This window comes from Lissotriton helveticus, chromosome 3_1 (assembly GCF_964261635.1).
Source record: "Lissotriton helveticus chromosome 3_1, aLisHel1.1, whole genome shotgun sequence".
In the NCBI taxonomy this organism is placed as follows: domain Eukaryota; kingdom Metazoa; phylum Chordata; class Amphibia; order Caudata; family Salamandridae; genus Lissotriton; species Lissotriton helveticus.
The window spans coordinates 1,855,763,308-1,855,778,240 of NC_136061.1; the positions used below are offsets into that span (position 1 = coordinate 1,855,763,308).

The window sequence follows — 14,933 nt, forward strand, 5'->3', positions numbered from 1 at the left end:
GCGGTACCTCATATTCATGAGGTCCCTCCCTCCTCAGCCGGGTCCCGCGGCGCCTTCGGGCCCAGCGGTCCCGGCTGGAGGCCCTAGCGGGTCGGGCGCTTCGGCCCCGACGCCGCCGGGTGCTTCAGTCCCGGCGCCGCCGGGTGCTTCGGTCCCTGCGCCGCAGGACCTCAGCGGATCCGGGTCGTCGCCGGTCGACCTCACGACCTCACCGGCGCTGGCCCCGAGGGTGTCGCCCCCAGCCCCCATTGTGGACGCCATCCCCAATCTTCCCTTCGGTCCGACTCTGGCGCCGGAACGGCGCCGCTTCCGACGGCCTTTGGCGATTTTTATTTCCATGAGGAGGTCCAGTCTGTTGACCCTGGGTTACAGGAGACTGGTGACGGAGGTGATTGGGAGGGGTCTGAGGACCCTCTGGCACAGGAGTGCCAGTCTCAAGAGGACTGGACATATGAGCTTGGGGAGGCCAGTGGTATTGACACCTCGCCAGACACTGGATTTGTCTCCCCTCCCACCGTGGCTACGGAGGAGGGGGCTGCTTACAGCGTAGTGTTGACGAGGGCAGCCAAGGCCTTGGGCCTTGAGCTCCGCATCGCGGCCGTGAGGACTAACCTCCTCACTGAGGTTCTTAAACCGCAGGCAAGCTCCAGTGAGCCTCTGCTGCCGTTTAATGAAGCCTTATGTGACGTTCTTGTGGGCATTTGGTACAAGCCCGCCACAGGTCCGCCTGTGGATAGGAACGTGGCCAGACGCTACCGCCCGGCTCCGGGCGACCCTTGCTTTTTGTCCACCCACCCCAACCCCGAGACCCTGGTCATCCAGGCCTCCACTTCCCAGACCGCATTCCCGACGGCCCCGCCCGACCGGGAATCCAAGAGATATGAACAGTTCGGGAAGAAGGTGTTCTCGTCCCTGAGTTTGGGACTGCGGTCTGTCAATACCGCGTGTCTCTTGGGCCGCTACACCCACACCCTGTGGGACATGGTCGCGGACGTGCTGCCACAATGCCCGGAGGAGGTCTGGGCTAAACTCGCCCAAGCCCTTGTGGAAGGTCGAGATGCGGCGCGATACTCTATCCGGTGTAGGCTGGATACCACGGACTCACTGGGCAGGGTGATGGCAACGACGGTGGCGGTTATACGCCACGCCTGGTTGTCTAGGCATGTCCAGGCCACTCTTCTGGACATGCCGTTCGATGGCCGTCGCCTTTTTGGCGACAAGGCAGACCATGCGCTGGAGCGCTTTAAGGACTCCAGGGCTACGGCCAAGTCCTTAGGCCTTTCGGCCACGTACCAGCAATCGGGTGCCTTTCGCTCCTTTCGTGGCCACGGAAGGGGCGTCCCCACACGTGCTGCCAGCCACGCACCGCAAAATGTCCAGCAGTGCGGTGGCGGCCGTGGAAACCGCCGTGGCGGCGGTCGGGGTCAACGGCGATGCCAGTCCACACCTCCCTCCGCAGCACCTGCTTCGAAACCTTCCTAGTCCGAGTTTTCAGGCCCATGTGACGCCTGTGGGAGGCAAGGTTCGCCATCACCACTCCCACTGGCGCACTGTCACGTCGGACAGGTGGGTGCTGCAAATCGTCCGAAGGGGCTACTCCCTCCCCTTCGAGGCGACCCCTCCAGCCATGCCACCGCAATTCCACCGCGTGTCGGGGGATCACTTGCAACTTCTGCAAGAGGAAGTCACGGCCCTCTTGGCCAAGGGGGCCATCGAGCGCGTTCCTGGGCCAGAAGTAGGGTGTGGATGTTACTCCCACTACTTTCTGGTGCCCAAGAAGGGCAAGGGGGGCCAGCGCCCTATCTTGGACCTACGGAACGTCAGCGGCTTCCTCCGACAAGAGAAGTTCAAGATGCTGACTTTGGCTCAGGTCTTAGCTGCCCTGGACCCCGGAGACTGGATGGTAGCGTTGGACTTGCAGGACGCTTCTTTTCACATCCCGTCCTGCCGGCCCACCGGCGTTACCTGCGGTTCACGGTAGGCCACGAGCACTTTCAGTTTACCGTGCTCCCCTTCGGCCTTACCAGCGCCCCACGGGTGTTCACGAAGGTGATGGCGGTGGTCGCAGCTCATCTGTGCATGTTAGGGGTGTCAGTCTTCCCCTAACTCGACGACTGGTTGTTGAAGGCGGGCTCGCCCCAGACAGTCATCAGCCACCTCCAGACTACGGCCGACCTCCTGCACTTGCTGGGGTTCTCCATCAATGTGCCGAAGTCGCACCTGTGTCCCTCTCAGAAGCTCCTCTTCATCGGAGCGGTTCTGGACTCGGCGCAGTTTCGGGTTTACCCTCCCGAACAGCGGGTTCGGGATATTCAGGCTCTGATTCCAATCTTCCAGCCTTTATCCCGAGTCTCGGTCAGGTTGACGCTGCGGCTTCTGGGACTGATGGCCTCCTGCATCCTTCTGGTGCGTCACGCCCGGTGGCGGATGCGGGCTCTGCAGTGGGACCTGAAATTTCAGTGGGCCCAGCATCAGGGCAACTTGTCCGACCATGTCTTGATCTCAGAGGGCACTGCAAGACCGTTGCAGTGGTGGCTCATGGACCACGATTGGGTCAGTGGCAGATCCCTCTCCCTACCCCACCCGGAGCACGTAGTTGTGACGGACGCGTCCCTCCAGGGCTGGGGTGGCCACATGGGAGAGGCGGAGATCAGAGGACTCTGGTCTCCGGCGGAGGCCCGGCTCCACATCAACCTGTTGGAGTTACGGGCGATTCGTCTAGCACTGAAAGCATTCCTCCCCTCTGTCCGGGGGAGTGTAGTGCAGGTGTTCATGGACAACACCACCGCCGTGTGGTACTGCAACAAACAGGGCGGGGTGGGGTCGTGGACCCTATGGCAGGAGGCTCTGCGTCTCTGGCAGTGGCTGGAACGTCAGGGCGTGACCCTGGTGGTTCAACACCTGGCAGGTTCTCTGAATGCCAGGGCGGACGAACTCAGCCGTCGGTGCATGATGGATCACGAATGGCGTCTGAGCTCGGACATGGCGCAAGGCCTCTTTCAGCAGTGGGGAGAGCCTTGGTTAGATCTATTCGCCACCGAAGAGAACGCGCAATGTCATCAGTTCTGCGCGTTGGAATTTCCAAGGCGGCGCTCGCTCGGAGACGCTTTTCGTCGCGAGTGGAGTTGCGGTCTATTGTACGCCTTTCCGCCTATACCACTTCTGCCCAGAGTTCTGAAGAAGATCAGGCGCGACCGGGCCCAGGTTATCCTTGTGGCTCCGGACTGGGCACGAAGATACTGGTATCCCGAGCTACTCAGCATGTCAGTCGATCCCCCGATTCGTCTGCCTCTTCGGGAGGTCCTTCTGTCGCAGCAGCAGGGGACGGTCCTCCACCCAAACCTGTCCAGTCTCCACCTACTAGCTTGGAGATTGAGCGGCGACAGTTGAGGCCATTTGACTTGCCTCCCGAAGTCTGTAATGTCATTCTGGCAGCCAGGCGTCCCTCCACAAAGTCGGTATACGCCTGCAGGTGGAACAGATTTGTGGCATGGTGCACAGCAAAGGCGGTGGACCCACTCTCTGCCCCCCTTTCTGAGGTTCTCCTCTTTCTTCTTTCTCTTGCCCAGCAGGGCTCTGCTCTGGGCACTGTCAAGGGCTACCTTTCTGCCCTTTCTGCCTTCTTGAGGCTACCTGATCAGCCTTCTGTGTTCAAGTCCCCTATTGTAAATAGATTTCTTAAGGGCATCACACACATGTTCCCTACTGTTCCCTTCGTGATGCCCCAGTGGGACTTGAACCTTGTTCTTACTTTCCTGATGTGCGCTCCCTTTGAGCCACTTCACAACTGTCCTCTTCGCCTTCTAACTCTGAAGACTGCTTTCCTGGTTGCCATCAACTCTGCCAGGAGAGTGAGTGAGCTCCAGGCCCTTTCTTGTACTCCACCTTTCCTTTCTGTCCATCCGGACAAGGTTGTGTTGCGTACCAAGCCATCTTTCCTGCCCAAGGTTGTCTCAGCCTTCCACATCGGGCAGTCCATCACCTTGCCAACCTTCTTTCCGCCTCCGCATCCCTCTAAAGAGGAAGAGCGGCTCCACCGTCTGGACCCAAAACGTGCGCTCTCATTTTACTTGGATCGCACACGCCAGTTCCGGGTGGATGACCAACTCTTTGTTGGTTACGTGGGCGCTAAGAAGGGGAAGGCGGTACACAAGCGGACCATCTCCCGGTGGATCATCTTGTGTATCCAGGCATATTACTCCATGGCTAAGAAGGAGCCCCCTGTTGGATTGAGGGCTCATTCCACTAGGGCCACGGCGACTACTACTGCCCTAGGCCGGGGGGTGCCCTTGCAGGACATTTGCCAGGCAGCTACGTGGGCCTCGTTGCACACGTTCGCACGACATTACTGCCTGGACAGTCAAGTCCGGAGGGATGGCTTCTTTGGCCGTTCCGTCCTCCAGGACTTTCTGGTGTGATTATTGGTTTGCAGACCCACCACCGGGGTTGGTATTGCTGGGGTATCTATTCTAAGGTAAGGAATCTATCACTAACGTGTCTTTTTCAGATGCACAAGTTACTACTTGTGTAACGATATATCTGTAAGAGACATTAGTTAGTGATAGATTCCTTACCGACCCAACCATCCTCCCCGTTCTGCGAACCGATATCTAGGGTTAAGGTCATCCCTTTCAGGGCCCTAGTTTCATGGCACCAGTGTTGGTTCTATCATGGCTCTGCGTATCTGGCGCGAAAAAGCTGTGTATCAGAACTGACGTCAGCGCGCATGGGCGGCGTCTAAGTACTCCGACGACGTCATTCCGGCGCTAACGACGCCGACGACGGACGCGGAGCCGCAGACGACGCCTACCGACGCGCAGGGGTATTGCTACGCAAAAATTTCCGGATCCAGTCTGACGCCTGGGGATATTCTAAGGTAAGGAATCTATCACTAACTAATGTCTCTTACAGATATATCGTTACACAAGTAGTAACTTGTGCTTTGCTGATACTCAAAATAATGTAGTGATGCAGCCTTCTCCCACATCTGTTCCTCAGTGGGAGCAAGAGGGATGCTTACCATGGTTGAAGAAGGGTACAGTCGGTACTGTTGTCCATTAGTGATTTACGAGAGGATTCAATCTTCTGCAAATGTAACAAATTTGTAGAAGCACAGTTTTTTAACATTTCTTTTTATTGACTTTTCATCATAAAACAGTACATTTCCAACAATTGGTAGGTGTCCCCTTGTTACAATTATTCTGTACTACCACAACTAGGTGACATCATTTTTATAGCCATGCCCCAAATTCTTTACCAGGGTTTATCAAATTATCTTCCGAAACTGTCCATACCATAGTTACAGAAATGTAATGTAGTATTGAAACAAGTGAGAAAATCTCTTCTTCTTCAACCTTCAAAGGCCATGATATCCCTCTTTATTAAGAATTTTCTTATGAACTCTCTGATCCTGGGTCCAGTAAGAGTAAAACCTCTCCACTTAAAATTTAAAAGGTCCTCCAGCAGACGTAATGTGTCCTCTGGGTTTTTGTAAGGGGCTAGCGCCCCTTGGTTGCCATCTGCTGATCTGTAGTTTATCATTTCAGATAATTAAATATTCTCTGAGGATGATAGATAAATATTCTCTGAGGATGTGTCAACACGTTCATTAAATAATGAGTTTGGCTCCCCTCCTAGCTCGACTGCAGAAAGCTATTGCCATTGCTTATTACGAACTTCTCCTGCAGTTCAATTTCTGACCTCTTCCTCCTGAAAATGACATCATTAATATTATAATAAATTACTTGCAATACTATCATTTCTCTACATTCCAGAGTCATTTAGTTCTGGACATATTCTCACATGTAGAGAGTCCCTGTGACAATCTACCAGGTCATGCCAGCCCATAGAATTAATAGCACATTATTTGTGTGACAAACCGTGACATGGAATTCTCGTTTTAAGTCACATTTTCCTGTTCATCAGTGATGGACATTCCCTGGCCTCTTTTCCCCACAACCCATTATCTGCACCTAAATCTTCCCACATTCTATTTTGTACTTAATTGCTTTCGTTTCCTCTGCATGTTCTTAATTCCACCCCGTCATATTATGCCGAAGTTTTGCTCTCTCTGCACGCTTTTGGTAGTGGAAGAGTTGTTCAATATTTTTCAGGTCAAGAAGTGGCGATAAGGCTCCAGCTTGTTCTGAACGGTCTATGCCACCATGGCAGAGCTCTTATTGAAGGCACTACACAGTGTTGCAGACTCCTTTTGGTGGCCGCAGAGGAGATAGGGGCTCCTGGGCCTCACTTGTCATTTGCCACTGATGTCCTGGGATGTGTTATTTTATTGCTCCGTAATCTTGGCCCAGTACAGTCCTTTCCACACACTCATGGTACTGAGGACGAGCACTCACAGGCCTTTCAGGGAGGTTGTGTGATGGATGAGTTCAGCACTCAACATTCAGTTAATAGACAGAGTACCTTTTATATCCAGCCCATTGCTTGTGTTTTGTAAAAATAACTTTTTAATTATGCAGCAGTAATCAATACCACATAGTTTAGTCCAGCATACATGGTGATGCCTCTGATTGCGATTCTCTTGTGGGCGCTACATCCCCCACATACCCCCAGTGCTCTCTACTAACCTTGTTACCTTAGTTGGATAGGACTCCCAGCAAAACTAGTTTAGAAATTTGAATAAGGCTCTGGTGCAGATTAGTTTTCCCCACAAATGCAATGCTTAATCAGTCACTGTTTACTCTGGTTCTTACCCCCAGGGTCATATTGGGTAAGAAGATTTGAGTTCTTGAGCTTCCTTCAGGGCAAGCTTATCGGTTCAGTCCCACCATTGCCAGAGGCCTGCAGGGATCGCTTGCAGCTACACCGGTGCCTGCCAAGGATATCGGGTGCAGCTTGCGTCTTCTCCAAGCTGTGGATGGTCTAATTTGACCAAGCAGGCCCTGCCACCACCATATGGATGGTCGTGGTAATCGTAGTACACTTCTGGACTGACACAGACGCGTGTCATGGCAAACCGGACCAATGCACATTTTAAGGCCCTTGCATCCCACTGCAGGCTGGAATGCACACGGTTGCCAAGTTGCCGCCTGACCTGGGCCAGTACACATGACACAGGAGTTGCAGCCTCACCTTAGCTGATAAATGCAGAAAGGTAAATGCAGCCTGATGTGTGGATGTTTGTAGACCTTCACGGTTCACGACAGGAACTAGCGAGAGATTGGGAGTCTCTCCGAAGTACACAAAAAGTGTTGGATAGAATGCTTGTATTAATCTCAGCCACTGGTAATTACTAAGGCTGCATCCCAGTCCATGGTTATTTAACACACCATGCCACCTCAGTTTAAATAAATCTTTTTATCATAACTATTTATCTACAATTGCTTTACTATGTTATGTTATGTTATGTTATCCATTTTGTAAAGAGAGCAGCTGCCCCAGCAAAGGGGCGTCCCGGCGCTGAGCACGGGAGGACACAATAACTATGTAGACCGGCCTAACAAGAAAGACAGCAAGGAGAAACCTAAGGTAGTGGAAACAGGAAGGTTTTGATAGCTTTCCTGAAAGATGGCAGAGAGTCCATGGCGCGGATATGGACGGGAAGGGAATTCCATAGTTTGGGGGCAAGGCGCCGGAAAGCACGGCTGCCCGTCCTGGAGAGTCTAATTCTAGGCACCACCGCCAAATGAGACTCTGCCGAACGGAGAGGGCGGGAAGGAACATAGCGGGAGATCAGGTAGCCCAATAGGGCGGGACTCGTGCACTTCAGGATTTTAAAAGAAAGACAAAGTGTTTTAAAAAGGATACGTCTATCAATGGGAAGCCAGTGTAGCTTACGGATGGTACTAGAAACTGAGCAGAAACGTGGCAAGCCCACCAGTGCTCTGGCAGCAGCATTTTGAATGCGCTGCATTCTCAGTATTTCCGCCTTGTTCGCCCCTAGGAGAAGAGAGCTCGAGTAATCGAGGCGTGAGAGGATGGTAGCTTGTACACTAATGTATATATATTTACACACATAATATAATATATATATTAGTGTATTATGTATATATATATATATATATATATATATATATATATATATATATATATATATATATATATATATATATATATATATATACATAAATACACAACAATAAATACAACTAATATAAAGTCCAACACTTGAAAGCCAGAGTTTATTTAATGCATCGTTAATGTACATATACTACCTTCCTTTATGCATCTATATACCTATGGATCTATATCTTTATTACTTTTGGATCTATACATTTATTACTTGTACTTATTTATTACTTTTCTTCTAATTCAGCATATCCAATGCACTACCCTATTTTTCACCCTACACCGCTCTCAATATATCCTCTAGCTCAACTCTCTGACTCATCTCAAACCTCTTTCTACTACTCTTTCCAATGCACTAACCTAATTCTCACTGTATACCTCTATCAATATATCCGTTACCCCCACTCTTTCATTCATCCCAAACCCCATACCACTACTATGATCCCCAAATTAATCCTTTCGAGGCTCTTCCCTACTCTACCCCTCCTTGCATCATCTCATACCTCTTTTTACTATTCTGATCCCCCAAAACAAGCATTTCTGAACCCTCCCTCTGACTCTTCCCCTCCACCTCCCTATTACTCATCCCCCTCCACCTCCATTTTACTCATCCCAAGCCTCCTCGTACTACTATGAGCTCCAAAACAAACAAACAAAAAATCTAAATCCTTTCCTTCTATCCCTCCATTATCCTTTTCAATCCAGATAACAGACTAACATGTCCACCACTCAAATTAATTACATATTTCACTATACTAATTCATCACTAATCCTTTATGGGTTACAGAGTAGCATGCAACTCGTCGGATAAGCACTTCAACAGCTCATCATGGGTAGCAAGCGCTATACAAATGCACACCTTTTTACCTCTTCTACCCTTTCGCTATCCTTCTCAATCCAAATAACGGACTAAGATATCCACCACTCAAATTACTTTTATATTTCACTATACTAATTCACAACTAACACTGTATGGGTTCCAGAGTAGTGTGCAACTTGTCGAAAAAAGCACTTCAACCCACCATCAGGGGTAGCAAGCGCTGTATAAATGCAAACCTTTTTCCCTTCTCTATTCCTCCACTATCCTCTCCAATCCAAATAACTGACTAACATATCCACCACTCAGGTTACTTTCATAAATTTTACTATACTAATTCACCGCTAATCCTTTATGGGTTCCGAAGTATCGTGCTACTCACCTAAAAACCACTTCACCACCCCATCAAGGGTAGCAAGTGCTATATAAATGCAAACCTTTTCCCCTCTTCTATCCCTCCACTCTCCTTCTCGATCCAAATAACTGATTAATATCCACTTCTCAAATTACTTTCATATTTTCACTGTACTAATTCACCAAAAATCCTTTATGGGTTGCAGAGTAGCGCGCTACTCGCTGAAAAAGCGCTTTGACGCCTCATATGGGGTAGTAAGCGCTATATAAATGCAATTACAATACAATACAATATGAGATTTCAAAAGTTGTATACTGCCGCCACTTGCTTATGTGCTAAACGTAAACCAAGGCAGTAGATCTGTGTCCACTATGATGGCATGCTTGGCCCTTCTAGGTCACAGAACAGATCCTGGACCTTGCATTGCCAGAGACAGGCCAATGCTGTTGTGTACATGCTAGATTAGCATGACCGCAGGGTCACGAAAGTCAGGATTCCTCTTACACATGCAGTCAGTCACTCAGGGAAGGGATAGACTCCTGTATACCATCCAGGGGACATTCATATTCCAACACAGTTGGATGGTAATCTGGAAATCTATCCCCTATCCTTAGACGAGGCCCCTCTAATAGTATATTGGCAGTTAGCAGTGGCCCAAATACCCTCAAAGTATGGTAGTTGAATATAGAAGCACCTACACTGGGCACACCATGTAGACGTTATCCACCGTTTATCTTAGTGTGCCTAATTCTGAACATTTGCCATTAGTTTACAGCTGTGGTTTTGTAAATCCTTTTGATCTTTATGTATTTTTTCCTCCTCTCTGCAAGGTTTCCTTCTATCGGGGAGCCATTCCAGATACCGTCCCTGAAGATGCTACAAAGAAGAGGAAAGGCCCTGACTCCCAGTGGCTGGCCACGCTGCCTATTAAACTTCCGGTATGTCATTTACCTTATTCTAGAAGCACAGCTATCTTCCCTTACTTGACAGGTTTGCAGGCATTTATTATATCTTGTCAGCTTGGACTTCGCCCATTGGTTCCTTCTTAAAGACCTATCTACCAAGTTGCAGAACAGGTGACAGGTTATAGGGCTTGCTTAATCAAGAGACAAAAAATCCTGTAGGATCTGACTGTTCATCAAAGTCTCCTGCTTAGTCCAGGCTCTATACCACAGCAAAAGAGGTTCGAACTTAATGAGCTCTTCTATAAATGACACTCCTAGTTCACCATAACACACAATGGATGCACAGTTTGTTGGTACAAACATCAATCTCCCTAGGCAAGCATTTTGTGTGACTTGGAGCTTAGTACCTGGAGCATGACCCCCCCTCCCCATACACCATCTCCATAAGTGGCCACTGAAATGTGTTTCGCATGATAAATGGTATACATTTCCCTTCCAGGGTTGCAACCCCAACTTGTGGAAAAATGCAAAAAGTGCTTTAACTACCTTTGCCTGTTGGTCATTCCTAAGGTTAATCTGCTGTTTCCATGTGCCAGCTGCATCGATAAGTACCCCTAAATAATAGAAAGTACTTATCTGTTTTAGCATAACTTTCGCAATACAAAGTGACAACAATGTGAAAGCTTATTCCTTGCAATCATAATACTTGATGTTCGAGGCATATGGGCTGCAGATGGTACATTTATGAATAGATCGCCATCTGGTGTTGGGCTCGGATGATTGCACTTTGTTTTTCTTCTGGAGAAGTCTTTGTCGTCATAGGTGACTCCTCCTCTCGGTGTTAGTGCGCATGGGCATCGGCTCCATCCTTAGATTGTTTTTTTCCGCCATCGGGTTCGGATGAGGATCGAAGCGCTCCGGACCGACTTCAACAAAGAAGGTTATAACCGGCGCGTATTCCTTTCCAAATCGACGGTATCGTTATCGAACGCGACTTCACTCCATACCGACGCGGTTCGAAGGACGACGACTACGAGAAACTCGACGTAGTCCAGCCCGGGGTCCATGGAAAGGACTCCATTCAAAAAATGTCCAACGTGTGGTGCTAAGTTCCCACACAAGGACCTACACGAGGTGTGCAACCTCTGCTTGTCCCCTGAACACGAATCCAGGGACTGTGAGGCCTGTGCAGCGTTCTCGTCAAAATCGACGATTAGAAACCGTCGAGCCCGAAGACACGAGGTATCGAGAATGCAGTCACAAGCAATCCCGGAGCTGTTCGAGGACCAGCACCCAGAAGAGGAAGAAGAAGAGGCCGACGAGGCGGGGTCAGAAGCGGACGAGTCCGACGTCGAGGAAATCGACGTCCAACAAACCGTGAGTGACGACGTCCCTTTACCGAAAAACAGACCCCGCACGGTGTCGACCCCGCCCTCGAGCCCGGTCAGACAACCGAAAAAAGTTTCCAACGCCCCGCCTTCGAGCCCGGCAACGAAACAGAAACCGAAACACTCGGTCCCACATCATAGTGGTTCCGGTTCCGATAAACCGACCACATCGACACCGAAGCACCAGGTCAAGGAAAGCTCGAAGTCGAAGCAGTCCATGTCGACACCGAAGCACGCTTCGGCGCCGAAAACACCCCCGACACCGGGGACATCTTCGATACCGAAGAAGTCGGATCCGAACAAAACTTCGGCACCGAAAATACAAATGGACAGTTCAAAGAAAAAACACCTTTCGGAACCGAAAACTGCGGTACCGACACAGGAACACGGAACGGATCCTAAACAAAAGACTTTGTTTATTGACCCAAAGACTGGCAAGGTAGCCACAGAACTACCTAAAAAGAGGAAACATGAACATTTGGACGACAAGGCTCATCCAAAAAAGAGAACAATGGGGACGAATACAACGCCTCCCCCTTCTCCCAAACCTCACACACCATCTTCACCTCTTCCTCACAATAGGCCAGATATCCCTCCCACACGTCCATCTACACCTACAACAGATGGAGAGAGTGACACAGGGGAGGGGGGACACCCTGGGGATGATGAGGACACAATCCCAGAGGAGGCAGACCCATGGGAGGAGTATAATGTGGGATCAGGTAATGATACCGACCTTGAGTCATATCCCTCAAAACCTTCACCTCCTGATGACAATACTGGGTTTGCACAACTCATTACTAGAGCAGCAACATTTCATAAGGTAGACCTACATACAGAACCTCTAGTACAGGACTTCTTATTAGAAACACTACCTACTGCACAAAGAACATCAGGAACACTACCAATGCTAAAGGGCCTTCTCAGTCATACATCAGAGATATTCAAAGACCCAGTGAGGGCTAGGGTATTGAACCCAAGAATTGATAAAAAATATAGGGCAGCTCCAAAAGACCCAATATACATTAAGGGACAAATTCCTCTAGACTCACTAGTGGTCACAAACGCTCGCAAGAGAGCAAACTCTTTATCTACAGGAGAAGCTCCACCTCCTGACAAAGAGTCCAAACTAATAGATGCCTCTGGCAAGAGAGTAGCATCTCAAGCGGCAAACAGTTGGCGCATAGCTAATACGCAAGCACTACTTGCAAGATATGACAGAGCGCATTATGATGAGTTAGAAACACTCATCAAACATCTCCCTAAAGAACATCAAAAGAAAGCAGATCAACTTATACAAGAAGGGAAGTTAATTACTAACACTTCAATAAAGTGCGCCCTAGACGCGGCAGAAACTGCGGCAAGGTCGACAAACACAAGCATCATGTTAAGGAGACATGCATGGCTCAGAGTATCAGGGTTCAAACAAGAGGTACAAACATCGTTACTGAACCAACCTTTTGATGGGAAAACACTTTTCGGCACAGGGACAGATGAGGCCCTAGAAAAGATGAAAAAGGATACAGAAACGGCTAAATCAATGGGAGCATTGCAACAGCCGACACAAAGAGGTTCCTTTCGTAGATCCACCTATAGAGGAGGATCCAAAAGTACAGGCACAAACCAACAGCAAACCTCTTTTACACCTACATCACCCAGAGGTAATTCTAGAGGTGGATACAGGGGTAACAACAACAAGGGTAGAGGTCGCGGAAACAACAACAACCGCAACTCTCCAACCCCAAAACAGTGACTTCATAGAGCTTCCCCCAGACCATATAACACCGGTAGGGGGACGCCTATCACAGTTCCTACCTGTCTGGGAAAACATCACATCAGACAAGTGGGTAAGACAAATTATCCAACATGGTTATTGCCTAGAACTCACAGCTACCCCACCAAACATCCCCCCCAAACAGCGTCCAATGAAACAAGATCACCTGACACTATTAAAACAGGAAGTAATATCACTGCTAGAAAAGCATGCCATAGAGAAGGTTCCACAGCACCAACAGGGAACAGGAGTATACTCCCTATACTTCCTAATCCCCAAAAAGGACGGGTCTCTAAGGCCAATACTGGACCTAAGACCTCTCAACGCATACATAAATTCGGAACATTTCCACATGGTCACGCTCCAACAAGTACTTCCTTTACTGAAGAAAGGGGACTTTCTTTCTACACTGGATCTAAAAGACGCTTACTTTCATATCCCTATTCACAAAGCCCACAGGAAATACCTCAGGTTTGTGGTAGAAGGACAACATTATCAGTTCAAAGTCCTTCCATTTGGTGTCACGACAGCACCAAGGGTGTTCACAAAATGCCTGGCAGTGGTAGCAGCTCACCTAAGAAGACAACAAATTCATGTCTTCCCATACTTGGACGACTGGCTAATAAAAGCCAGGTCGCAAGAGGAGTGTCTGCAACACACACAAAAGACAATTCAGCTACTACACCAGCTAGGGTTCACGGTGAACTACACAAAGTCACACCTGCAACCAAGCAAGGTTCAACAATATCTGGGGGCTACTATAGACACAGAAAAAGCCAAAGTGTACCCCAACCCAGTCAGGGTCCAAGCAATGCTTACAATCATTCAGAGATTTCAGCCACAACACTCACTAACAGCAAGAGTGTTCATGCAGCTATTAGGCATGATGTCATCCTGCATACTGCTAATACCATATGCAAAACTACAAATGCGTCCGCTACAAGAATGCTTAGCGACACAGTGGAATCAGGCTCAAGGGCAGATTACGGATCTGGTGTTGGTAGACGACCGCACACACCGCTCTCTGAAGTGGTGGAACAGAACAAACATTACCAAGGGGCGGTCGTTCCTAGAGCCAATTCCACAGGTGACAATAACAGCAGACGCATCGCTCACCGGATGGGGAGCACATATGGACAAGTACACAGTACAAGGAAGGTGGAGTGTGCAGGAAAGAACACTACACATCAACTACCTAGAACTACTGGCAGTGTTTCTAGCATTGAAAGCCTTTCAAATACATGTTATCCACAAGGCAGTCCTGATCAGAACAGACAACATGACAGCAATGTATTATATTCAAAAACAGGGGGGGACGCACTCCCCCCAATTATCCAGACTAGCGCAGGAAATTTGGAGATGGGCCATTCCTCAAAACATCTATCTGTTAGCCGAACACCTACCAGGAGTTCAAAACCAGATAGCAGACATCTTAAGCAGACAGTCGGAACAAATACACGAATGGGAACTGCACCAACAAATACTGCAGCCATTCTTCCAAAGATGGGGACAACCAGAGATAGACCTATTTGCCACTCAGCAAAATGCCAAAGCTTCGCGTCCAGGTACCCACATCACCTGTCGCAGGGCAATGCGTTATGGATAAATTGGTCCAACAAATTTGCATACGCTTTTCCCCCTCTCCCACTAATCCCATTAGTGGTCA

The 14,933-nt window shown here is 49.1% G+C and overlaps 1 protein-coding gene across 2 annotated transcripts in view; it reads left to right on the plus strand.

Moving 5' to 3' along the window:
• Positions 1–14,933, plus strand: part of PIDD1 (p53-induced death domain protein 1) — a 197,708-nt gene that overhangs the window by 120,066 nt on the left and 62,709 nt on the right. For both annotated transcript variants that reach the window (XM_078682801.1, XM_078682802.1), the window contains one exon: positions 10,031–10,138. In XM_078682801.1, the coding sequence (XP_078538927.1) occupies positions 10,031–10,138 (108 nt within the window). The remainder of the gene's footprint in view (positions 1–10,030; positions 10,139–14,933) is intronic.